The 27,303-nt window shown below is 33.2% G+C and overlaps 1 protein-coding gene across 1 annotated transcript; it reads right to left on the bottom strand.

Moving 5' to 3' along the window:
• Positions 1-166: 166 nt before the first annotated feature.
• On the bottom strand, positions 167-27,184 carry LOC149908677 (saccharopine dehydrogenase-like oxidoreductase). Its single transcript, XM_090102143.1, has 10 exons — positions 27,009-27,184; positions 23,719-23,892; positions 15,877-16,064; positions 13,146-13,275; positions 12,673-12,766; positions 5,010-5,096; positions 3,691-3,891; positions 2,647-2,830; positions 1,474-1,568; positions 167-626 (listed from the first exon to the last, which is right to left on the bottom strand). Exons 2-10 carry the CDS (start codon positions 23,882-23,884, stop codon positions 524-526), a joined length of 1,248 nt encoding a protein of 415 aa, XP_089958269.1. The 5' UTR covers positions 23,885-23,892; positions 27,009-27,184; the 3' UTR covers positions 167-523.
• Between the last annotated feature and the right edge of the window lie 119 nt (positions 27,185-27,303).

Raw genomic sequence — 27,303 nt, 5'->3', positions numbered from 1 at the left:
GTGCAATACCGTCACGTCACGGGGTAAGGCGACGATTTTGGTATCTTTGAATCTTGCCAAAGAAGTTTCACTTCTGACACGTGTGCTCGGTAGGTACACACGCTTTTTACATTTTGGGAATGTCTTAGTTCTTATTGTCGAGTGTAAGTACCTACTAAAGATATATTTTTGAAAATTGTAATAGTTTACTCTTATTCAACAAATAAATTAGGAACACAATATAGAAACGATAATAACCCTTAGGAACTTTTTAAATTAATGTTTTTTTTAATGTCACTTGTCCCTTTCGCACCTATACTGAATATCATTTAATTGCAAGAGAGAGAAAATGCTCTAAGTTCTAACCACTGTATTATAGAGAACTTGTATTAAATTACTTATTATTTTTTAATTAATAAAAATATTTTATTTTCAAAATTGTTTAAGTTAAACAGCCTTAAATAGACAGGTATGATATAGCTATCTTGCTCTATCATTAATCATTTGGTTTAGTCAAGTTAAGCTAAATTTTCTTGAAAATTTGTTAAAAATCTTCAGAAACGACTTCAAACTTGAGATTGTGTTCTTGTAGATTCTTTATTATGTTCGTGTTTCTGAACGCAACTCCGGTTGTAAGCACTCCTCCTCTGTAAAATTAAAAAAAAAAAAATTTAACAATAATTAAGGGCCGATTTTTCAATGATTGGATAAAACTTATTCTTCGAATAATATATAAAACTACCATTTTAAAAACGTATTCTAATTGCCTGTATTTGACAGTTTACGTGACATTTTATTATTATCGTGTAAAACTTTATTGGACGGATACGTTTTATCCAAGCATTGAAAAATCGGCCCTTAAAATAATAAATTAAACATGTAAGAATTTTTGAAAAAATAAAAACTATGTGTGTGTGTCTGTTCGTTGTGCGTACGTGTATGCGTGTACATGCATGCTTTTTTTATATCTATAAGTTTTCCTGATTAAGGATTCAGATTTGGAGACCTGAAATATTCTGCTTATCTAATATGATATGTTTTACAAGGCGTATACCATTCTTATTTCTATTTTAATATATCTATTTATGTGTATGTGTTACAGTCAAAACTGAAATCAGTCAAAAACATTCTTGACTGATTTTTGACTGACCGGTTGGCTTGGTTGGTGGCCCTGCCTTCCAAGCCACTGGTCGTGGGTTCGATTCCCACCCGGGGAAAATATTTGTGTGATGAACATAGATGTTTGCTCTGTGTCTGGGTGTTAATTATCTATATAAGTAGGTATTTATTTAAAATATATGTATGTTAATCAGCCATCTGGTTTCCTTAACACAACCGAAAGTTTAGTATGGGATCAGATCATGCCGTGTGAAAATTGTTCTGAAATATTTATATTATATTTATTTTGCAGTTGAAATTGGTTTCGACCAGCATTTAATATTGAGTGTCACATGTATAATGTGTATGTAATTATTGTTATTAGTATATACTGACTGTGGCGGCATGCGTTCCCGTTCAGTGAGGATGGTGACGGCGGACAGCAGTAGAGCGACCACTGTAGCGCCGTAGCCTGGGTTCATTCCCGACACCTGCAAGTGTATACAATGTATTTGTGAGAGAATCGTAACAGAGTAGTTGTTATGTACCTACCTATTGCAATGTACTCTATGGTGTACAACATAATGTCGATATTGAATTGATATGAAATGCATGGGGTTACGGGCCATGCTATGGTTTATATTCCTTGAGTCAGTAGCTCGATGATATAGTCTCGGTACTACCATCGACCGCGCAAGGTGTGCGCACTGAGTCATTATTTAATATTATTTCACATATCAACCTAATTATAATTAATTATGGTGAGTTATTTAAATTCTCCGATATATTTAAATACATAACATGAATATATTAATATGGGAAAAAAAACTTTGCAGCCATTTTTACGAAGATTCCTTGAAGAAATATGAATTTTGACACACTTACCTATAATGTAATAAAATAGTAGGAAAGGCAAAAATGTACATTGGATATTTTAAAAAATGTAGATGTTAGAATCTTTGTTTGTTTGTTTGTAAGTTCGAACTATAAAACTCAAAAAGCACTGCATTAATTTACTTCAAATTTTTCATGAATATCGCTAAACAGGTCGGGTAAAAATATAGACCACGTTAAGACCAATCGATGCGGAACAATGCGGTTAAAACCGCGGTACAGAGGTAGTTCGAATTAAAAATAAAAGACGGGTTGCACTCCGGGAGTGCCGGCAGAAGTGAAAACTTAATTATTAACGTTCAGCATGTTTGATATTTTGGAATGGTATCCGTCTTACGCATGGAATATAAGGGCTAAAAAAAAAAAAAAAAACATCCGTCTTACGCTTTTTCGATCAGGCCACGTGTCCTGACGCGAGTTTAAGATTTTATACCCAACGCCGCTAAAGAAGTTTTCACTTCAAAAAATGGTTGTTTGTAAAGTAGGTTTACGATCGAGAAGTTTGCGTGATAACATAATGCAGTGGCAGCGCTCGAGATGAAACGGGAGATCGGTCCGTCTCTCTCTCGTTATACCTGCGATCGCGCTCGTGAGGTTTTGGTGTGACACAAGTTTCTGAACATGTCACCCGACTAAAACGATTTTAAAAACGTTATCACGTCAAAAAACACATACCCTCACAGCGACCTTCTTATCCGGGGCCCCGTCCATGGAGGCCCCGGGGCCCCAGCCCTCCCCCAGCAGGTGGAAGCTGAACTTGGTGTTGGCGATCACCTCCTCACTGGGGCCCTCCCGGGTGATATATCCCAGGGAAAAGAGACGGGGGTGTTTGAGGAGTAGCCAGCGGGTGCAACGGGATCTAGAGGGATAGGAAATTAACAAACAATAATAATATGAAAAGAATTTTATTAAGAATTAATGAAGACATAGAGAAATAAACGTTTGGAAAAAAGGTTTGAAGGCATTTGAAACAAAAATTGGTTGTCTGTAAAGTTTACTGACGATAGTTGAACGTGACAACGTCCGATTGTGCTTCTTTGTCGCTCGTTCCGCGCTCTCGCTTGCACTTCAAGCCTTACATGGAACGCCTCAGAGCGAGGTAACGCCGCATGAGTCATATTTTTTCGTGCGTGCAGCCGGCGCTATCGAATTATAAGACGTTGTCACGTCAAAAATGATGAAAAGTAAAAATATGAAGCGAATGTTGGAATTGTTACGTTACATCATTAAAATTAAATAAAATAAAATAAAAAAAATATTCTCGAGGAGCATCGAATCGTCACATGCGAAAAGTATTTGATACGCTTTTGAATATTATTTTAATGAGGACAATGACGATAATAGTTTGACAATGAAAAATCACAGAGCATTTTTCATTGTCAAACTATAACTGCGCTCCGCCACATCTGCACAGGCCCTCAGTCGGCCCCAGCTGCAGCGCATGAGCCCATGCTGCCCGCTGGTAGTCGCCTGTCGCATGCACGTGTGCGTGCGTGCGCTGTATATGTATTATGTACTCACGTACGCACGCAATTTGAGATTGTGTGTTTGGATGTGTCGATGACATTATGTCTGTATACCCCAATAAGTGTTTTGTTGAATCTGTATATTGTATGTGTGTATGTCTGTGTATACCCACTTGGTCATAACAAAAGCATTGTGTATTTATGATGAGTTCATATATGTGTCTATAAAGTGTGTGTGTGTCTGTCTACACACCTGGTCATCACAAACAGCAGTGCAGCAGCCACGAGCAGCCCGACCGCATGCAGCAGCGCGGGCAGCTTCACGTACGTGCGCACGCGCACGGGCCGCTTGTTCTCCGCACTGAACAGTGTGCGCTGAGTGCGGTATATAACGGACTGGTCCGAGCCGGGGAATGGGATGCACCAACCGTTTAGACGACGGTGGAGACACCATCTGGATATAATAAATTAAGAAGTTCAGAAGATCGTCAGTTTTTTGTTAGATGGAAATCAAGACGTGTATCATAAGCGCCCGTGCCAACGTCACCGTTGTTCTTTTTAACCTCTCAACCACCGAGCGGCCAGATCAGATTTTCTATTGTGTCTGTGATTCCGGGGCCTGATGGATTAAGGCCTATTCGGCTCGGCCTATCAGCTGTTCGCTACCGTACTCTGATCGATACGAGTTTCGTCTCTATAATATACTACGTAAGTACGCGTCCTACGCGAGAAGGAGCTACAGACAAACACAAAAACTTTCGCATTTATTAATTGTATACTCTGATCTGATTTAAATGAATTTTTTACAAAATTTGAGGTGTAGGCACTTGACCGCATGAATCTCTATTTTATTATTTTTGCTCCAGACTTGAATAGCATTATTATATCATACTATAAAATATATCTTTTATTAACAGAAATCAATATAGTTTTAGGTCATCGGCAAAAAATCTAACAATTAATAACTTATTCAATTTAGTTGAATATCATTGTAAGGATTAAGAAAAGGTTCGGGCCTAGGTGTGACCCTTGAGGTACCCCTGACGTGACAATAAATTCACGAAATCTGAATCCCCCCATTATAACCTTTAGAGTCCTATGATGAAAATAGGAATGAAACCAGTTGAGAAATGTTTCTTAAAAGCTGTATTCTTAAATTTTTCTAACAGTATTGTATTGTCGACTTTGTCAAATGCACAGCTGAAGATTGTATTAATAGCATCATTTTCAGCGCCACCATCTAAACAGTCTCTGATAATCTTATATATAAAAATGAATCGCAAAATGTGTTGGTAAGCGCATAACTCGAGAACGGCTGAACCGATTTCGATAATTCTTTTTTTATTATATTCCTTAAAGTACGAGGATGGTTATTATGTAGAGAAAACGTAAATATGTACCACGGGCGAAGCCGGGGCGGACAGCTAGTTTATTATATTTATGTTGAATAGTACTGAAAATTTGACAATGTTGACTGAATTTTGCAAAATCCATGCTGGTTATGCGGGTTTTCCTTTGACTACGCGGGCGAAGCTGCGGGCGAAAAGCTAGTTATAATGAAATATTACGTACCTCCACTTAAGTTTCGGTTCGAACGTTGGTAATGGCTCGGGGTAGATCTTTTTCCTCAGTTCGGGTAATTCGCCCAAATGTGTTATTCTGTAAATAAATATTTCCGTTTTAATGCAAAATAGGATGTTATTATCCCAAAAGCCGAGTGCTTGAGTTGCATAATGACTTATAAGATTTCTCGTACGTGTTCACACAAATATTTTTTATTAGATTGGCTTTTAAAAATTTCTGAAGGTTTTTCGTGTTACATTATCCCAATTTAAGACTTACAGCCGTACAAATAAACGAGTTATAACATTTTATGAAAAGAATAAACTAAGAATAAGGAAAAATCATACAAATAAACACGTAATAAATGAAACCTAGTATAACTTCGTAATAAGTACATATTCATACTAATGCTATTTCGTCCTTATTCCGGCTACCACCCTAGTATAAGTCTGACATAACTGTGTTATAATATATGATCAAACGAACTTCAGAGTGAAGTTCGATCATTATTATATGAATCGCTTCATTCGAAGATATTATTTACTATGTAGTTCCCTTTTTCAATGCTAGCAACCACGCACGCCTTTAGATTTTTTTTTTTTTTTTTTTATATTGAGGGTATTACGACCTGACAAGTATTTGCTCGCTTTGAACGATATTCATTATTTTTAGAGTCTAATCTTACAAAACTTTGGGTTAGGGTGTGGTGGGTGTTAATATCTTCGAATGAAGCGATTCATATAATAATGATCGAACTTCACTCTGAAGTTCGTTTGATCATATATTATATTTCATCGCTTCATTCTTCAGATATTATTTACTATGTAGATGTTAAGAGATAAAAGTTTTGTAAGAACCATTTTGGGTGCAAGTTTAGAATAAAACGTAAACATCAATATTATTAATTTTGTATTATAAATTAACGAAAATATAATTAAATACTATTTCTGTAAAATCGATTATGCAAATTCGTTCTCATTAAATACATTCAGCCGTACAAATAAACGAGTTATAACATTTTATGCAAAGAATAAACTAAGAATAAGGAAAAATCATACAAATAAACACGAAATAAATGTAACCTAGTATAACTTCGTAATAAGTATTCATACTAATGCTATTCCGTCCTTATTACGGCTACCACCCTAGTATAAGTCTGACATAACCGAGTTATAACATATCTTTTAGTACATTGTGTGTGTTTTACAAGTTTTAGAAGCAATTTTCAATCTAAATTTGAGATAATAGCAATGAGAGTAATACGAGAAGTAGAAAAAGTTGAGCAAATTAATAATTTCATTACGTACCTATTGAAATGGAAAATTTTGTATGAAATGTCAAAATATACGAAATTATGAAAAACTGTTTTGATATTTATAATGATTTATTTATTTACAACATGCGCCAAACCATACATACATAAAACTTATTTCTAAACTTATCACATTAATATACACTTTCGTTGAAAATATAAATCTTCTAAGCCTGGAGTTGTATGTTTTGAGTACCAGTTATTTGGCAACTCTCTATCTCAAGGTGGGTTTATCTTCTGTTCTCCAGATATTGGATAGCGTTATCTATCATTTGCTTGCATATTTAATGATATATTTAAATTATTTCCAAGAAATATTTAAAAAATAAATAAACAGAACATCGTATGATGAAACTTCACAACAAATTCGACGAAGTCAAACGAGCGTCAGCAAAATGACAGCACCAACTACCAAGGCTTAACCATAGACAATTTCAATGTTTTTCATAATTTTGTGAATGAATTGCGACGTTGCCGCTTCGCGCCTATTGCATAGCGTGGGCATAGATACATCGACGTTATTCCAAATTTATTTGTAAGAAATTATGACATCCTTATTCTTTATTTATTCTTATCATATCAATGCATTGCATAAGGTTTGAATAAGCAAGTTTTTATTTGTACGGCTGATTAAGTTTATGCAAAGGTTTTGGAATGTTTTGTCCAACCAGCAGTTTTACGTATATTATACACCACTAGCAGAGGCAGCAGAAGTTGAAGCGTGTCTTGTGCTATGTGAATTAAATATTGAAATGTTGACACTACTTTTCGATAACACATTTTTGATCCAACAACTTATTGTTGGAGTTGTGGCAGGTTTATTCGGTTTTGTAAAAGTAAGTAATAATCTATTTTCCTCATCCTTCCTAAAATGTTTTGTGACATAGATATAATCAGACAGTGCAGTAGCGGGGCAAATACTTATATTTTGTTTGAAATATGGAAGTTTAAGAAAAGGTTGATCTCTACCTGGAGCTGAAGTTTTTACGAGGTCTGTAATGAAAAATTTAGCAGGCAGTGATGCCTGAGAAATAAATATTATTAATATTTATAAGAGATAACGTCTGCACTCGCTGTGCTGTACACAGCGCTAATAAAATTACTAATTTTTTTATTCAATTGTTCCAATTTTACGTTTCTATTAGGAAACCAGCTTAAGATATGGTTCAAAACTAATTGTGGGTCCCAAGAATAATTGTATTTAGGCATTCATCTGACCCGATATTATTTCCTAATATTAAAGATAGGCAGACGTGTGAGTTTAAAGTACCATACGAAACCCCTTTGTTAAACTCTTCTGTTATAAATGATATGACAGCCGCTACTGTACTCTCAAAATTGGAAATATTCCAATTTAGACAAAACTGCCACCATAATTGATATGTTACGTTATAATATTGCTTCTTAGTGTTACTCGAAAGCGATGCCAACATTAGTTAGATAGCTTCCCATGGGATGTATCTCCGTAGGAAGGCTTCACGGAGAGCCTCGCTGCAGCCAGCGTTAGATGTGAGTGCAGTGGGCGCTGGACTGGGATGAGAATGCGTTAGATTCGTACCTATCTGTTTTCAAATATATCATTTTTGATGATATTAGCTCTCTGACGAGAGGGAACCATGGCTGCGAAGGCCACCACGGAGAAACTTGTATCCCACACGCTTCGTATCGACTTCGATATCGATTCAACTATTTTTTGTAAACATCTCAAAATAAAAGTAAATGGGGAAATGCGTAAAAATTTATATTATTCTAATTTATGGTGAATGCGTCGACACATGACGCATCAGGGTCGAGATGCCACGACACTTACTTTCTGTATTTAGTATTGTACCTAATGCTCTTCCAAATTTTTTGATATGTTTCATTGCATAAACTCCATTCGATATCCGGATTTATTCTTCTTGGCTGTGTCAGTGTCGACGTTATTTTTACTATTAATACCTATAAGATGCGAACCACCATATGTTTCGATGCTCGCATCATTGCCACAGTTACTTTGTTAGTTTGTTAAGGTGGAGAAATTGTATGCCACCCATTTTATTTATGTTACTAACTGCAGTTTTGTTATCAATTCGTAATAATATTGCACAATTAGAATAGGTGTTTGCGAATGTTTATAAATTTAAAAATGCAGCTCTAAATAATTTATGAGATAGATTTTTTCACATTCTTTCCATGAACCATGCACTCGTTTATTACCTATTGCAAAAAGACCCCAACCTGTCCTTGAGACATTTGAAAAAATACCTAATGTAAATTTTGGAGATTTCATAAAATTTGTTTTATATATTATGTTGTGACCACCAATTTAATTGTTATGTTGATTTAAAAATAAAGACACTAACGACACGAATTCTCGGATTGTGCAAATAGGTAATTTTGAAAATTTATTAATTAAAATATGTGCAATGTTATTACGTTTATCATCAGGCAAAGAAAGTTAGGTTACATGAATCATATATATAACCCCAAGGAATTTACATTTTTGACTTGGAACCAATGAAGTTTTTTCAATAGTGATTACCAAGTCTAGACAAGATAATAGTTTTATTGTCTCTTTTAAATTATTTAGGCATTCAGTATAATTTTTACCTGTACATAAAATATCGTCGAGGTAAATGACAGACTTAGAACCTCGGCTTAAGAATGCTATAACTTCCTTCATTAATATACCTAGTAAACACTCTTAATAGAATTAACTTTAAAATTAACGCAATAGAAAGACCATAGGGCATAGCTTTAAACTCTTTAAGTTATGCTATTACCTTTGTTATTTATGAAAAATTTGTGAAATACCGGCTCAATTGGCATTAAAAGGTAAGCTTCTTTAAGGTCTATTGTAGCCCATGAAACATTTTCGGGAATAAGTTTCGACGCCGTCCTATGATCTTCGATTTTTAAAGTGACACTTTTAATATAAATTTATTTAGATTAAGTATGAATTTTTTACCGCCGTTTGATTTATGTGCTAAAAATATATTTGGGATATATTTGCCCTTTACTGGGTTACAAACATGAATATCTCCCAAGTCTATAAGGTTATTTATTGCCACAGGCATGTCAGCTTTATATTGCCCCGACCAAAATTAAGTACGCACTGAATTTTGAAAAACTTCATTAAAAAATGGTAAATCCACACCGTCTTTAACCCATTTAAGAACGGTTGTATTATTAGTAATTTTACGCCAACAATCGTAAAATAACTTAACTAAATCTTTATTGTTATTTTGGTGCACAATCTTAGCTCGAGCTGGTCATCTTTGGCTACGAAGAGGGGATTGGTCTTTGTATGTCCCTCTTGTAACCTCCTCGCCCCCCCCTGTTTGACTGAAAGCGAGAAGGTGTCTGCCAGTTTCCCTGGAAACTATTGCGAGATGTGTGTGCTGTATGAGCATGTGAACTATAAGGTTTTGGTGTAATAACCTTCGAAGCTTTTATTTTATCCGATACATTGTCTCCAAACAATGTATTATCCCTTTCAGAATGATCGACAACTTGAAGAAAAGTTTTGTCTAAACAAGGCCTAATAAACTTTTTTCTTGATTCCGTTTGTCGATGATGGAGGTCCGAGAATATGCGACATATACACTTATAAACTATTGGCCTCCATCTTATATTTCTTACTACGAACTAAGAACTTGTTCTTACTACGTAAATAGGGGATTATTATTAACGCCTGTTATAACGGCCCCCAATTATTGCCAATGCAAATTAACCATTTTCTTATCCCAGAATTTACCGGATTCAGGGGTAGCAGCCTGAATCTCCGAAATTTACGTAGGAGCCTGGAGTAATACGCAATTTTCGGGAATCTAATAAGTTTTTAGAAAACTTTCTTAAGGATCGGCAACCATATTTTGGCGAGACTTTCGTGAATTTTTTCACCATATTCTGGAATCACATCATTAGCCTCGCCCAATGCTGCTAAGATATCAGGTTCTAAGTCGACAGGCTCCGATTGAGGGGCCGTGGTATCAACCGTTACTGGTTCATTTGCTTGAAGCGCAGCTGAATCCGTCGTAATGTACATAATTCCCGGCAAAGAATTTGTCGGTGGACCGTTTCTAGGATATCTGGATCCGGTAACAAAAAATTTTGTTATCGAGGGTACTTATAAAATTATGATTTAGGGTTATTTTATTTTTTAACATAAGTTGATATTCAACTAACAAACCATCGTGCTATTATCTCGAATAGCCTCCTGGTAAGCTGGTAATTATTAAACAAGTAATTACTAATTATATATGTACCAATAAAGATTTATAATTTTCCAATAAAAATACCATTGTGATATCATCGCGGATATCCTCCCGGCTTTTATTTTTATTTTTTATTCTATTAAAAATTTTCGATTTTAACCTTCGTGATGCTATCTCGAACATCCTCCCGGTATAAATATGTATATCAATACATTAATGATATTTAAGTATGTACTCGAAAGTAAAAAATTACATAACCTTTGTGATGCCATCGCGGACATCCTCCCGGCATAAATTGAATAATATGTAAATATTATTTCACTTCTAGAAGTCATGAACTATTAAATTACCTTTGTGATGCTATCTCGAACATCCTCCCGGTATAAATATGTATTTCAATACATTAATAATACTTAAGTATGTACTCTAAAGTAAAAAATTACATAACCTTTGTGATGCCATCGCGGACATCCTCCCGGCATAAAGTAATATGTAAATACATATTATTTCACTTCTAGAAATCATGAGCTATTAAATTGCCTTTGTGATGCCATCTCGGACAACCTCCCGGTATAAACGAAAAATATTTGAATATTTTTCAACGCTTCAATTTCGTAAGTTATAAGAAACTTTCATTCGTCGTATTACAGATCGAAATAAAGACACTTTAAAACTCCAAAGTAAGTACTTACTTGTGTCGTCTTCGGATTCCGAAGATGATATTATAGGTTTTATGTTTCTTTAACTTCCTAATCTTCATACTATAATCAATTTTCTCCTTCGAATTTCTCTTCAACATGACGAAACTTGCACTTATTTGAGACGTCCGTATGTTGCGGCGCACGAAAAAGGAATGATGAATATCGTTCAAAGCGAGCAAATACTTGTCAGGTCGTAATACCCTCAATATAAAAAAAAAAAAAAAAAAATCTAAAGGCGTGCGTGGTTGCTAGCATTGAAAAAGGGAACTACATAGTAAATAATATCTGAAGAATGAAGCGATGAAATATAATGTATTTTTTAGTACATTGTACTGTGTTTTACAAGTTTTAGAACCTATTTTCAATCTAAATTTTAGATAATAGAAATGAGAGTAATACGAGAAGTAGAAAAAGTTGAGCAAATTAATAATTTCATTACGTACCTATTGAAATGGAAAATTTAATATGAAATGTCAAAATATACGAAATTATGAAAAACCCTTTTGATATTTATAATGATTTATTTATTTACGACATGCGCCAAACCATACATACATAAAACACTTATTTCTAAACTTATCACAATAATATAAACTTTCGTTGAAAATATAAAATATCTTCTAAGCTTGGAGTTGTATGTTTTGAATACCAGTTATTTGGCAACTCTCTATCTCAAGGTGGGTTTATCTTCTGTTCTCCGGATATTGGATAGCGTTCTCTTTCATTTGCTTGCATATTTAATGATATATTTAAATTATTTCAAATAAATATTTAAAAAATAAATAAACAGAACATCATATGATGAAACTTCACAACAAATTCGACGAAGTCAAACGAGCGTCAAAATGACAGCACTAAGGTTTAACCGTAGACAATTTCAATGTTTTTCATAATTTTGTGAATAAATTGCTACGTTGCCGCTCCGCGCCTATTGCATAGCGTGAGCATAGTTACATCGACGTTATTCCAAATTTATTTGTAAGAAATTATGACATCCTTATTCTTTATTTATTCTTATCATATCTATGCATTGCATAAGGTTTGAATAAGCAAGTTTTTATTTGTACGGCTCCTAGAACTTGTTTTCTATAAAAATTGGTTCCCAATAAGTCGTTGCAAACAGGAAAATTGACAAAGAGAAATCTTTTTAAAAACCTTTTAGTATTTAAGTTACTTACTTTAAAGCACTTTAGATAGCATACTTTTATCGTAGATTTACATTTCAATTTAAATTTTCTATATATGCATGAATGAATAAATTTGAATAATGATATGTAATTCAATAAAATAATTTTGTGAATTATCTACAGACAACTGATGCTCCAGGAAATATGTATATCTAAATATGACTTTTTATTTAAAGTCACATATGGATTCAACTTTAAAAAAAATATATGATTTGAAAATACCGAAAATTTTCTCCATAAGCTAATCAAAATAAATGTAATTTATATAATTACCCGTAAATAAGTGACTCCCAGGTGCCGTAGTTAATGACTCCGGAGCCTTTGGGGCCCGACGCGCTCAAGTAAGATTCAACTGAATTGAGGGTACCTGGAAACATAATGCACATACATACATTATAGATAGATACATAAGTATAGGTATCCAAGTATACATTTATTCGTAACGCAACGTATATGTAACGAACGGAAGAGATGTATTACGTGGCATGTAGGAAAAATTACATCAGTTTGTGTATTAAATAAAGATAAATATAAAACGAACCACAATTTTATTTTCACGACCAATTCTAATCTGCCGTACATCTTTTACTATGCAAATACGAACTATTAGAAATTTAAATAGCTTTCCCCTACCATCTTTTACAACTTAAGTTCACCAGAAAACTTCTGCCCTACCTTTTAGCATGCGATCTTATAAAAAATGTCCTTCCACCCCCTATCCTTCACCACCCCAGTCCCTCACTCACCCCCAAAGTTCTGCTCCAAGAAGACCACCCCCAGATCATTGGGTATGCTATCAAAACCACACGCGCTGATAACAAACACGCCCGCGTCTCGCGCCTGCGCGTCGTACTTCAGTTGCATTGTTTCTATGAACTGGAAGTCGTAAGAAATGCTGTTTAGTGATGGTAAGTGTATATGAAAAGTGTGTAAATCCTAATAATATTATAAATTGGAAAAATCGTATGTTTGTTTGTTAGTTCAAAATTGCTGAACTGATTTTAATGAAATTTGACACATACATAGTAAGCTTGGATCAACACATTGGATAGTTTTTAACCCACAGGATCGGGAACTGTGCGAGTTTTCCTTTCTATATGCGAGTGAAGCTGCGGGTGAAAAGCTAGTCTGTAATATATTATAGGCAGGAGTGAATTATTCATGACACTTGGAAGTTTTTGAAGGCAAAAGAGTGTTAATGAATCATAGAATATTTAAAGTTTTGTCAGGAGTCATAATATAAATATGGGACTTAGAATTACCAGCAGTCAAATATTGATATAATATCATGCACTCATATGAGAGGTCCCCAGTTGAATAGAAAATTTAACTATAGACAGGACTGACCGCTCAATTGACCCTACAGAATAATCAATTTAACTCAAAATTCTTTTAGAAGTACTTTCGAATCGTCATTTTACTTTCTATCGTACACAGATATGCGTTAGTAGCTCTTTATTTTATTGCATTTATCCTTAATCACAACTAAGCGGGTATTAGAAGGTTCGATATCAAATAAATTAAAGAAACATTGCACAATGACTTAATCTTTTTTTTTTGAGGCAATAAAAAGTATGAAATGCCGAAGCAGTGATACAATAGGTATGACATGCTCTAGAGAGTGGGATGAAGATTAACACGCATATATTTATAACTTATCGTAGCCAATTAAACCCACAATATAATGAATAATGATATACCTAGTATCCTTAATTATTTATATCATATACTTCGATGATGTCAGACTCCAAAATAAACACTAGGCACCTTATTATATCAACAAAACCTACACGTAAAATAAATAAGGAAAGATAAATACTAAGTACTGTTGACAAATAAATTAAAATTATGTTTATATTCTATTGTGGTGACAGCCCTGCGTCACGAGTTTGTGGAAAGTGGCAACCCTAACAGGGGCTTCAGATAAAGAGGCAGATATATGCTATTTTGTAGATATCAATCTATCGAAATATGTAATAGGGCAATACTATTTGTTTATCCACTAAAGACAATTTACAAATAATTTAATTAAGTGTATGAAACATTCGAAATACTTTTATCTGACACAAATGGATTTTAGATATATTCAAATGACGTTAACTTGTTACATTTAATATTGTATTTTGTTTTTGTCGAGATTTATAGCTTGTTGTCTAGACTCTAGAATACCATTCAGAATAAAAAATAAGGAAATATGCAATAAGTTTATTTTTTTATATTTTGCGAACTTTGAGGTTGAGGCCAAACTTCAAACAAAAAATTTTCTAAAATTTTATTAATATTTTGGGAATGAAAAAATATTTTAAATTTATAACAACAATAATAAACATAGAAATTCTTGCATAATTCATAATATGTTATCTTATCGATGGGTCAACCTCTCATCAATAATGATAAAAATGTTGCAAGTCCAAACGCATCAAAACATCATAAGCTTCGTAAAATGTATACAATTTAAAAATTTAATTACTTGACCAGGCAAAAAATGATTGTTCGTCAGTTTGTGTCTAATGGATAAGAATAAATAAAATAACTAATTAGATAAAAAACATTAAAAATAGTTTTAATGTGTAAGTAAGTATGCGTTATTACAAATCCGAAAGCGATAATTTGTGCGTAAGTTTTTTTCTAGGAACGCGTTGTGGTCAGAGCAACCTACGCATAAAATTTCCAAAAACAGAAGTCTATCAAAGTGTGCAATGTAAATGTCTGTTATGGAATATATTTTTTTCTTTACTTTATCTTCCGTTATTAAACTAGGCCAAAAACAATAAACTTACTAGTTACTATAATGGGTAACTATAGTAACAGATGCATTATGTGTGTTAATGAATTCCACACGCGTTGGCTGAGTTTCGTTTGTCCGCTCCACTGACCATTGTGATCAAGTGCTCGACAAATGGACGATTCAACGAGATTCATTTTCTTAGCATTTATGTTATCTGAATCTATATTATAGCCTATTAATCTATTATAATAGTTTAATTATGTACTTATATTATATATACTTACAAATACAAATACCTCTGTCCACTGTCACCAAGTGAAAGTCATGATCGATTTTTTTTAATTCTTTAAAAATTCTCAAATGGAATAGTGTTTTTTTTTTCATTACATACCTATATCGAGTGGAGTATTAAAAATTTTCATCCTCGGCCCATAATATCAGCACAGTATTACAATATCTATAAATAATATTGTAATACTGTGATATCAGCTTGTTATGGTGTATCGTGTTGTGAGGGCATGTTGTGTTCTGCTGTGTCGTGCTGTGACGTGTTGTTGTTCTTAGTTGTGCTCTGCTGTGCTGTTTTGTGTCGTGCTGTGTAGTGTCGTGTTGTGCTGTGTTGTGTTGTTGTTTTTAGTTGTTTTCCGCAGTGTCGCAGTGTGTAATGCGGGATGATGTTGTATTATGTCGAGATGTTATGTTGTGATGCGTCTGCAGCTGTGCTGTGTCGTGTCGTGATGCGTCCTCACCTGCGGCTCGCCCGACACGTCGACATAGTGCGTGTTGGACTCAATGGCCGCGCGCACCACGGGCTCCCCGTAGTGGCGGTACGGGCCGCAGCAGCTGACCAACACACGCGCCTGCGAGCACATGTCCTTGAGGGATGACATGTCGTTCACGTCCGCTATGATTATCTTCGCGCATGATACTTCTTCGCCTGTGGATTATTATATTGACTGGTATACATATAGATACATAAGTATGAACAGGTAGGCTAACGCGCTTGATAGACCACACCAGCTGGCAAGATTGTGGTCAAGCGCTTCCCTCAAAGAAAATACAAAGTAACGTGCTTCCCTAATATTGTTAAATGAAGTATATTGATGATTTCGGGAAATAAATAAAGGTGAAGTAAAATCGATTTTATAAAATTGAACGAAGCTGTAGGCTTTTTTTTGTAATGAGAATTCTATAAACAATTTATGCCTGATAGAAAGCTCGCAATAAACCATCAGTGAAGAAGATGTGAATGCCCTTTAAGAAGGTGACGTCGTGTGATAGATAATGATGATGACTTTACTTTTTGTTAACTTTCCTTACTTCCCTCATTAATTTGTTATCCATACACGACACTGGAGTGTAAAGAAACCACCTATTTCTACTTACATGTCAGAAATTGATTAAAAATTAAACTGTAGGTACTCTATTCATAAACTTTTATAGAATCTTTCGATTACCATTAGGTAAATTACAATGTAATAATTTGCGAGGTAGGTACATATTCTCTTTTTGGCACGTATATTTTACAAACACTTGAGTCTAAATTTAATAAATATCTGAAGCTGCACGAATATGTTTTGTAAACATAAGTAGGTAAGTATGTACGTGGATTGCTTTCAAAATATTTTATTTAAATTTAAAACGTGAGAATTTACAAAATTATTATAGCCTAAAGACCGTCTCCTTGTTGGTCCTGGGTGTGATTTTCGGTGGAGACGAAGAAAAAAAGTCTAGGTATGGCGGGAAACAGAAGGCTGTAAGAAAATCTATCAATGAAACAGATGAATGCAATATGCATAATGCATCTGCCCCTTACCCCACTAGGGGACACGGGACTACACTTTTAATAGCCTAAAGTTAAACCACTTTGAGTCTAAAGTCTATTTAACTACTTATTTACTTAGGTATCCGATATTTCTACCTGCATTCGTGACAATTTTTTATTGCACGCCTCATAAGCGAAGCGTTGAGGTGGGTACTACTGTCACTTCGCGCAAAACATCTGATTTTTCAAACTTAAAATGTCTTTATGTATCATACATTGCACTTGTAAGATAATACATACACACACATATTAAGAAAAAACACTATTTTTAACGTTCATGATATTTTTGATGTCATTTTTGTTATTTAAACTAGTTAAAAAACAGTTTAAAAAAGTTCTGTCTTGGACGTCCGTGTGTCTGTATGTGCGGATCCTTTTTCTTGTTAACACGATAGCGACCGAAATACTTTACTAATCGAGTCTTTTTTTTTCTCTTACGCTTGAGTAGGTATGCTCAGGAATAGAACCCTTTCATTTTTCAGGGTCTGATTCGATGTGGTTTAATTGTTATTAAATAAACAAAAATAATAATTAATAAATATTTATTTAAAAAAAATTATGAGGCGTGCACTTTTGGATTTTCCAAATTATATTTTAGTCTTTATGAACAAAATATTCCTGTAACATGGGTCTAATCTGTAAACAGATTCAGGGAACCACATTAAAACAGTTTATGTTTACCTTCCTAATTTTAACTCCCAGGAAATGTTTAAAAATATGGTGAGTAAATAATAAATACAATATAAGCAATAGGTATACTTCCAAAGAATTAATGCGTGTGCATTATGCAACCTCCAAGAGTTTATACTTTATAGGTATGTGCTATCATCACAATTTCCCTATCAAAATAATTAAACACATATTGATGTTGTTTTCCCTTATTTTAATTTGTAATTAGAGCTAAAAATGGTTTTCCTCTGCTACTTATTTTAATTCAAACGGATATGAAATTAATATTCTGATTAATTGTTTTCCCAATTATTCAAATTATAATATGCAATTATTTAAATGTTTACATTTGGCCACAATCTCGCCTGATGAGATGTGGTCTAAAATGGAACGCGCTTCCCTATAAGGTACCTGCCCCCCTAGCCAAGTGGCTTTCTGTTAGCGTAGCGTTCAATAGAATAGACTACTAATGTATGAGATTGACGTAACCTGTAGATACGTTTATCTACAGCCTACGTCAATCTCATACATTCGTAGTCTATTCTATTGAACGCTACGCTAACAGAAAGCCACTTGACTAGGGGGGCTGTTCACCCTACGTTTGAAGACCCCCTTAATGTACACATGACACAGATTCGGTCAAGCTGTTCCGCTGCTGTGTTATAATATATGCATTTACACGGCCACGCCACGGTTCCAATTATTTATAGTATAATTATAAGTACATACGTATAATTTGCGAAAATATTATTATTTTTATTAAGAATATACAATCACTTGTTATTATGTTATATCAGATTTCTATTGAACTACGACCTCGACGAAGGTATTTTTTATAATTAGTAATTACATATATAATATTTTCAATTAACTAATATTATAATGCGTTTCTATTGAACCTTTTAATTATTTTAGATAAGGGTGTTTAAATCATCAGAAACAATAATTGGCTAAAATATAAATTTCCCTTTACTGTAATGGTTAGGTATACATAATTTCGAATTTTTACCGGATTGTAGTTAGGTAATTATTTTATTTTACAAGTATTTTTAATAAATAGATTAGTCTCTATCATAAAGAAATAAAATATAAAAAAAATTTGCCTATCCGGGACGAGTAACTACCTATTATTTGATAATAACTTATACATAATTAGGCTCTGCGCCCCGCGGTCCTAGACCAAACTTATGAAAGATTCAAATATCCCAAATATTATCCAAATTGTAATGCGGGATGCATGTCCTAGCTCTATAGATTACATAGTAACCATTTAGGTAGTATTATGTGTTATAGACAGGCAGATAGATAATCACATAGATAACCCGCGTCACATTGTAGGTAATTATTATTGTAAATATCACGTTCGCAAACAAACATTCTCAAGTCATTAATTATCAAACATTAAATATATTTGTATAGAACTTAGAAGCACTCAATGCTTACTAGGTATTTCCTGAAACGTTCTATCTGTCTTTTCCTATAGGAAACTTCCTAATGTTCTTTTCATGACCAAGGTTAAGTAAAACGTAGAAATACAGAAATAAAAGAAGAGCCCTAGCATGGCACTATATTTGAGATGGGAGATGAACTACTTCGTATTGAAAGTTCCACTAAAATCTGTCCAAACCTTTCGTTGATTGACGAGAACAAACACACTGCACAAAATCTTAATTTTTCATGCCAAAGATGACATAGCAACATAAAGATGTAAATCGCCTGGCAGCCTACAAACTAGCGTCATTCATGGACATTATAATCTTTATTTTAGTAAAAAACATCGCAGCATCACATCGTCTGCTAATGTGATCTCGCTTGATGATCCATTGAAATGTTACTTTTTTTAGGCCTGACCTTGAGTTTTTTAGAGGACGCAATTTTATTTTTTTGATGTGTAGGGGGGGTCAGTGTGAAGCTATCACCAAGTTTGTGGGGTCGCCACCCTTGTCCCACGGCCGCCATCTTGAAAATAGCGGTTGAAATGGTTTTTACGATATATCTCTTAAAATATTTATCTGATAATAAAACAATGTTAATATTATTCGTTGCAAATTAAATTCTCTACAACTTAGGTTCAGTAACTTTTTGTCGTAGAACTATAAACAAAAAAGTTATAAGCGAAAATGTTCAGAAATTAGAGATGTTTATATTTTTCAATAAAACTTTTTTTTATAAGTTTACGAAGAAATTATATCAGACTATTTTTGTAGATTGTTTTTCGTAGAACAACTTTTATTTAAAACATTTTTTCATTAAGTAAATAGCTAAGGTTTTACAGCCATCCGAAGTGAGTACTATTTTATGTACTCTTTACTATACAGAATACGATATATTATGTGTGTACTAATAATAATTTGTCACCAGTAATTATTTTATTTTTGATATAATAATATTTTTAATAATTAATTTTACAATATTATTAATAATTAATTATTGAATCTTTTCCCCACAACCCAGGAGGTAGAGTCTGGAAGTGCGTTTTTTTTTTACGTCGAAAAGCAGGGCTGAAATGTTCTGCAGTGTGCTTCCATTGTTTTGGAGTCTGGGAAAAGAGCCAATAGCCAATTTATTATGTATAGTTACTACTGAAAAATAGTACTCACTTCGGATGGCTGTAAAACCTTAGCTATTTACTTAATGAAAAAATGTTGTAAATAAAAGTTGTTCTTCGAAAAACAATCTACAAAAATGTTCTGATATAATTTCTTCGTAAACTTATAAAAAAAAGTTTTATTGAAAAATATAAACATCTCTAATTTCTGAACATTTTCGCTTATAACTTTTTTGTTTATAGTTCTACGACAAAAAGTTACTGAACCTAAGTTGTAGAGAATTTAATTTGCAACGAATAATGTTAACATTGTTTTATTATCAGATAAATAGTTTAAGAGATATATCGTAAAAACCATTTCAACCGCTATTTTCAAGATGGCGGCCGTGGGACAAGGGTGGCGACCCCACAAACTTGGTGATAGCTTCACACTGACCCCCCCTACACATGCAAAAAATAAAATTGCGTCCTCTAAAAAATGCGACCCCAAATGTAACTTTTCAATGGACCATGACGCACTGGAAGTCATTAAATTCCATTTTTTGTTTGACAATAAACAGACTACGGAAGGCGATCGTTAAAAATTACGCGTCAAGTTTTTGCTGATTTAATAAAAAAGTAATTGCTCGTCTTAGGTATATTTTAGTGTATTATCTAATAAGATTTGATTTATATACTAACATTAACAAGCGGTAAGGTTTGTGAAGAGGATAGTGATCATCTCTAGATTTTGAAAATTCTTGTACTATATGTACCTATGCATAAGAAATGCCACATTTTACTCCTTACAATGATCATGGCTCTCATTATTAATTAATTACCTACTCGAACTCTTGTCCTACGACAAGGACTACTCCTTATAACAAAAAATTCGCATTTGAATGTAACATATTTTTATTAAAAAAACAACGTTAATGACGAAATTATACGAGAAATAAAAGATTAAATAGACAAGTATACCATGATCTTTATGAGTAATATTCTCATCTCAAACTGCAATACATAATAACTGATAATAACATACTACAACAATATAATAACAAAATAATGCAATGCACCAATAACAATTACATATTTATTACTTACTGATTTTTTTTATTATTATAAAACTTGGTTTTAGCCTAATATTTTGTGCATACTGTAGCAAAGAAATCGAAGGTTCGAGACTAGACAAACATGCAAAAAGTTAATTAATTTATTGTATTCCTAAACAGGTCATTCCTTACATGGCCTTAACCCACATCACTACATAGTATAAAACAAAGTCGCTTTCCCTGTCCCTATGTCCCTTTGTACACTTAAATCTTTGAAACTACGCAACGGATTTTGATGCGGTTTTTTTTAATAGATAGAGTGATTCAAGAGGAAGGTTTATATGTATAATAACATCCATTAAATAGTGGAGAAGTACTGTTATTTTTGAGGTTTCTAATGTGATGTCGTAAAAAATTACATTTTTTCCGCTTAAATTGCAAACGCAGGCTGAACCCTACGAGTTTTATCAAAATAATGTACTAAGTATTATAGACATTGAAAAGGTCTACAGAAAAGTCCGCGATGGTATATGTCTATCTCTTATGGATAACCCACAATAACTTTTTTTTTTGTCATTTACTTTTTACGACAAATAATGGCTAATTTTCGATGCGATTTTAACCAATACAGCATTAATCCTAAACCAATTAAATACATTGAATACATTGTTCATTTAATATAGATCTATATAGCCCTTTACACCGTATGATTTAAGTGAATATTTTCGAAGATATTACAGATTTAAAAATTGCGGGACGTAGCGTTTGCGGCGGTACCGGCCGGCCGCCCGGCTATCTATTTTATACCCGTGCGAAGTCGGAGCGGGACGCTATGTTTTTATATACAACGTTCACAGTTTTTCTGTTGTGTATTTAGTATCAGCATTGCACCCGTGCGAAGCCGGGGCGGGTCGCTAGTACATAATAAATTCCTACAATGGTTACAAAAATGGGTAGATGTGATTATTGCAAAAAAGTTTGCCTACTCTAAGTTTTCCTAACTCTGTGGTAAATTAAGGGGCGGTATGAATCAAGTAGAGGTTATACATATAATGAGAGTGTAATTAATAAACCTCTTAATCCAAAAGAGAAATAAAGCTTTATTATTAAACATACTCAATGTTAAATAATGCAACTCAAATAGATCATATAGCTGTTAATTGTATTGTTATAGCAAAGTGCAAGTAATGTAAGTATATCAACAATAATGTACATAGGTAATATGTTAATTGAATAATCAAATAATCGGGCGTATTTGCATCTATTAAAACATAATACATGAATGTATATTTGTATGCATTACTGTCTGTAGACTTTGTTCAATGTCATTATGAGTCCAAAATCATTAGGTACATTTTGGGTGAAAAGGTGGTACGGATTGGCCAATATTAATTAAGGATTTAGGATTTAATGAAAATCCTCTAAAAAGGTAACTACGTATACAATGTAAAAGCGTACTCGGCTACAAGTGAATATTCTTTTTAGAGTATGACATAAAGAGAATTTAACACATGGCTGTCTGTGAATCTGATGTTTTGACTATTTTAGGGTTCCGTAACACAGAAACGGATCTATTGTTTGTTCGCTTGTCAAGATCCTGTTTCTCAGGAACGTTGGTGCATACCGCATACGCAAACAGAAGTATTTAGTTTCACTCAATATATATTGAGTCTATATAGATATTGAGTAGGCATGTTCAGAGAAGTGAAGAAAGCAAACATCTATGTAAACGCAATCAAAAGATGGGTACCATTGACCTTTACCATTGACCTTTTTTTTTCGCTGCGTGCTGTATTAGGGCATGCATGTTTGGTTCGTCAGAAGATAGGTACTTGTGTTTTTTATTAAATATTAGTTGTTACGTTATATTTTTATAATAAACATTATTTTTTAGGTTGACTAAATATTATAGTGATTAATGATTATAGTAAAATATCTCTGAGGCCTTACTTCATATTACCTATTTACAAAAACTCCAAGAAATTTATTACCTTCAAGAAACCAGCTAAATCTTAACTGGTTAATATTTTATAGCATATGCAAATTACTATCTTAAACCTAACAAAAAACCTATTTTTTACGCAGAATTCGAGGCGTCTTTTTCTTTAGTGCATAAATCAAATTTAATATGAATAGATATGCAAAAATTTACGTCATATTTTCGTGTTGGTGTGTGAGTTTTTAAGTAACATGTTTGTTTCTATATGAACATAAAAATATTAGTATTCTGTGTCTACATTAGTTTACGCATTATACTTACCTACTGTGTAAAATTAATGCAATTTTGTCCAATCTATTGCATTCTGCAAGACTTCTGATTTCCGAGTTAGAATATCAAAGACATAGAAAATACATTAGTTAGTTACCTATAGAAATTTAGATGATAATATTAATCATCTAAATGATTAAATCTCAACAATAACAAGACGCGTCAGCGCGTCTTCATCAACAAGTGCCGAAAAAAAATTAAATAGCCTAAGAGATGGGTACACTAAAGTCTAAAACTTCATCTCACCGATAATCTGCCGTGCTTCCCTCAACACGTCTTCCAGCTTGCTCTGCGATCTGCCAGCGATGGCCCACGATAGCTGGAACTTGTTGGCCATACGCGCCATCTCCACCACTGCGTGCTTGCCCGTGAAGCCCGTCGCGCCGAAGATCACTACGTCTATGCGTGTCATCTTGGATGCTAATAAAAAGAAAATGGATCGAGTAATCTATACTAATACTAGCGGTCAGCCCCGGCTTCGCCCGTGGTACATATGAAAAATAGATGTTGGCCGATTCTCAGACTTACCCGATATGCACAGAAAATTTCATGAGAATCCGTCCACCCGTTTCGGAGGAGTATGCAGACTAACATTGTGACACGAGAATTTTATATATAAGATTATAAAACTGAAGAGTTTGTTTGAACGCGCTAATCTCGAGAACTACTGGTCTGACTTGAAAAATTATTTCGGTTTTAGATAGCCCATTTATCGAGGAAGGCTTTAGGCTAAAATATAGTCACGCTAAGGCCAACAGGAGCGGAGCAATGCGAGTGAAACCGCGGATCACAGGTACTTTTATAATATTTTTACAGATAAACAAAAAAATAAAATCTTTTTTTTTATGAAACTAGGTACTCGAGCGATTAGGTAGGTATATAAGGTTATTATTTAAAAACCATTAGCGCTTCGATCATTAACAAGAACTAGGTATTATGACACCTTACTTGATCAACACAACATTATATTTCTTTGATTTTTCTCCAGGACAACACCTGCAAAGCAGCTCAGTCAGTAAATTGTTTAATTTTTTTGTAAATTACATTTGAACAGAGAACACGCGAAATAAAAGGATTAACGACCGTAAAAAAAAATTATGAAAAAAAAGAACACAAATTATACGTTAGGTACTCGAATTCCTATTACCTAAATAGGTATTTTAATTTGAGACTCAAATGCTAGAGTTAAAATATTACCTATTTAATTCAAATGCTACATACATATATTTAATATTGTGAGGTAGGTGTACTAGGTAGGTATTGGTAGGTATAAACATTACCAAGGTAGGAAAAATGTTTGTAGGTGGAGTTTTTCAAATATTTGCATGCCTTTGCTATTATTTTGCATTGATACAAAATTTAATAACATAATGTACCCAAAATTGCGTAGTGTGCTGTGTGCATAATATTATATTATGCGATACCGAAATGACCCTGAATTTGGCAGACAGCAGACAAAATGTAATTTCAGATTGGGATATCTCTAAACGAAATTAAGTTTTACATGTTTACCAAATTGGAAATAGTTTGTCGTTGATTTACCTACAGGTGATAATAAAGAAAATTTTATTTTATTTTTTCTATTTTTTTTAAATAAATAATAAAATTTTGGGAAGCTCTCACCGTGTTCCCAATTGTTTTATAAATCTGAAACTTTCAAATTTAGTTTATTATTGGATTCTGAAAAGGTGATATCAGTTAGTTTTTTCATTTCGGCTTGGAATATTCTGGGACGTATATCTACCAGAAAAATTAATTTTTAGTGGAAAAAAGAAAACTCATATTTTCGTCTTTAAAAAATCTAAAGGTGATATTTTTTTAATTTTAAATTTGTCAGTCGGATCATAAGATATCCTAATTTTTAAATTTTGATGCCGGATATCAAAGTGAAAATTAATCAAAATAAAAATCAAAAAAATGTCATGTCTTCATTTTTAGTAAATCTACAGATGATATATCTCGGATTTTATATATTCTTGTTTATTTGTTGTATATCCTCATCTTAAGATTTTTTAACTGAAATGGAATATCAGGCATGAATTATTCTTTTTTTTATTAAATAAAGAAAAATATATTATCAAGGCAATTCAACTGTTAATATTCAGCCCATAATAAGAGAAAATTATGGAATAAAATATTTTCAGTCTTTATATCATAGCCCGGTCAAATTAGACCTTTGCAATAACAATAATTCCTACAGAGCCAAATTTTTTGTGGAGAGCTGGTGAGTTTATAGGCACACACAAAGAAAACATGGAGATCATTTTTGTACAGAATAATTATAACATGTATTCTAGTACTTATTTGAGGTATTTTTTTTATAAAATTTACCGTCCTGTCCATTTTTCCTTTGACCCCGAATAACTTTTGTTGCACACATGGGATCTTAAAACTTGTACTTTTAAACTTTATTTGTTTTGGTACACCCCTACCACAATTTGGCTCTGTAGGAATTATTGTTATTGCAAAGGTCTAATTTGACCGGGCTATGATATAAAGACTGAAAATATTTTATTCCATAATTTTCTCTTATTATGGGCTGAATATTAACAGTTGAATTGCCTTGATAATATGTTTTTCTTTATTTAATAAAAAAAAGAATAATTCATGCCTGATATTCCATTTCAGTTAAAAAATCTTAAGATGAGGATATACAACAAATAAACAAGAATATATAAAATCCGAGATATATCATCTGTAGATTTACTAAAAATGAAGACATGACATTTTTTTGATTTTTATTTTGATTAATTTTCACTTTGATATCCGGCATCAAAATTTAAAAATTAGGATATCTTATGATCCGACTGACAAATTTAAAATTAAAAAAATATCACCTTTAGATTTTTTAAAGACGAAAATATGAGTTTTCTTTTTTCCACTAAAAATTAATTTTTCTGGTAGATATACGTCCCAGAATATTCCAAGCCGAAATGAAAAAACTAACTGATATCACCTTTTCAGAATCCAATAATAAACTAAATTTGAAAGTTTCAGATTTATAAAACAATTGGGAACAAGGTGAGAGCTTCCCAAAATTTTATTATTTATTTAAAAAAAAATAGAAAAAATAAAATAAAATTTTCTTTATTATCACCTGTAGGTAAATCAACGACAAACTATTTCCAATTTGGTAAACATGTAAAACTTAATTTCGCTTAGAGATATCCCAATCTGAAATTACATTTTGTCTGCTGTCTGCCAAATTCAGGGTCATATACCGAATCGTTTTATTATTGTTTATTACTGCGCTATCAGACACTGGTACCTCCAAACATTAGTTCTAAATTTAGAAACCATGAATCAACGATAACGCTGCTGTATTCAATCCTAGCGGCTGCCGGCTAGCCTATTTGTATTATCTACAAATTAAACCAAAAGAAAGATAAAGTATTAACTCAGCCGGTACCTATACACCTATGATTTTATGTGGTTGGTTTCTATAAAACATAAAATTAAAAAGGCGGGCTCTTTATTTTCTTCATCAGTATTTTACTTTCCCATATAATTAATTTAATAATATCTAAATTACTTACCTTATTGTTTAAATCGTTGAATTAAATAGAAAATATTAAATATTCAGGGTGTTATCTCACATCGAACCAACTAACATTTACAGAAGAATTAGTGGGCACATGCAACACAATTTAAATCAACAAAAACACTACCGCCACAACACGCCGGCAAATTTAAATGACGCATTCGACGTCACAGGACGTCACTGGCCACTGCAACGAAATTATAGCGCCATTCCTCTGAGATAGCGCCTGATTGGTTACATTATTTTTGATTGGATTCAAGGTAATTCGCCATTAATGTTTTTTAACTCTT

Source organism: Colias eurytheme, chromosome 5 (genome assembly GCF_061535395.1).
Source record: "Colias eurytheme isolate Ceu_HAF_F1 chromosome 5, ilColEury1 Martin Lab GWU primary, whole genome shotgun sequence".
Lineage (NCBI taxonomy): Eukaryota > Metazoa > Arthropoda > Insecta > Lepidoptera > Pieridae > Colias > Colias eurytheme.
This window is presented reverse-complemented; position numbering and strand designations above follow the sequence as displayed.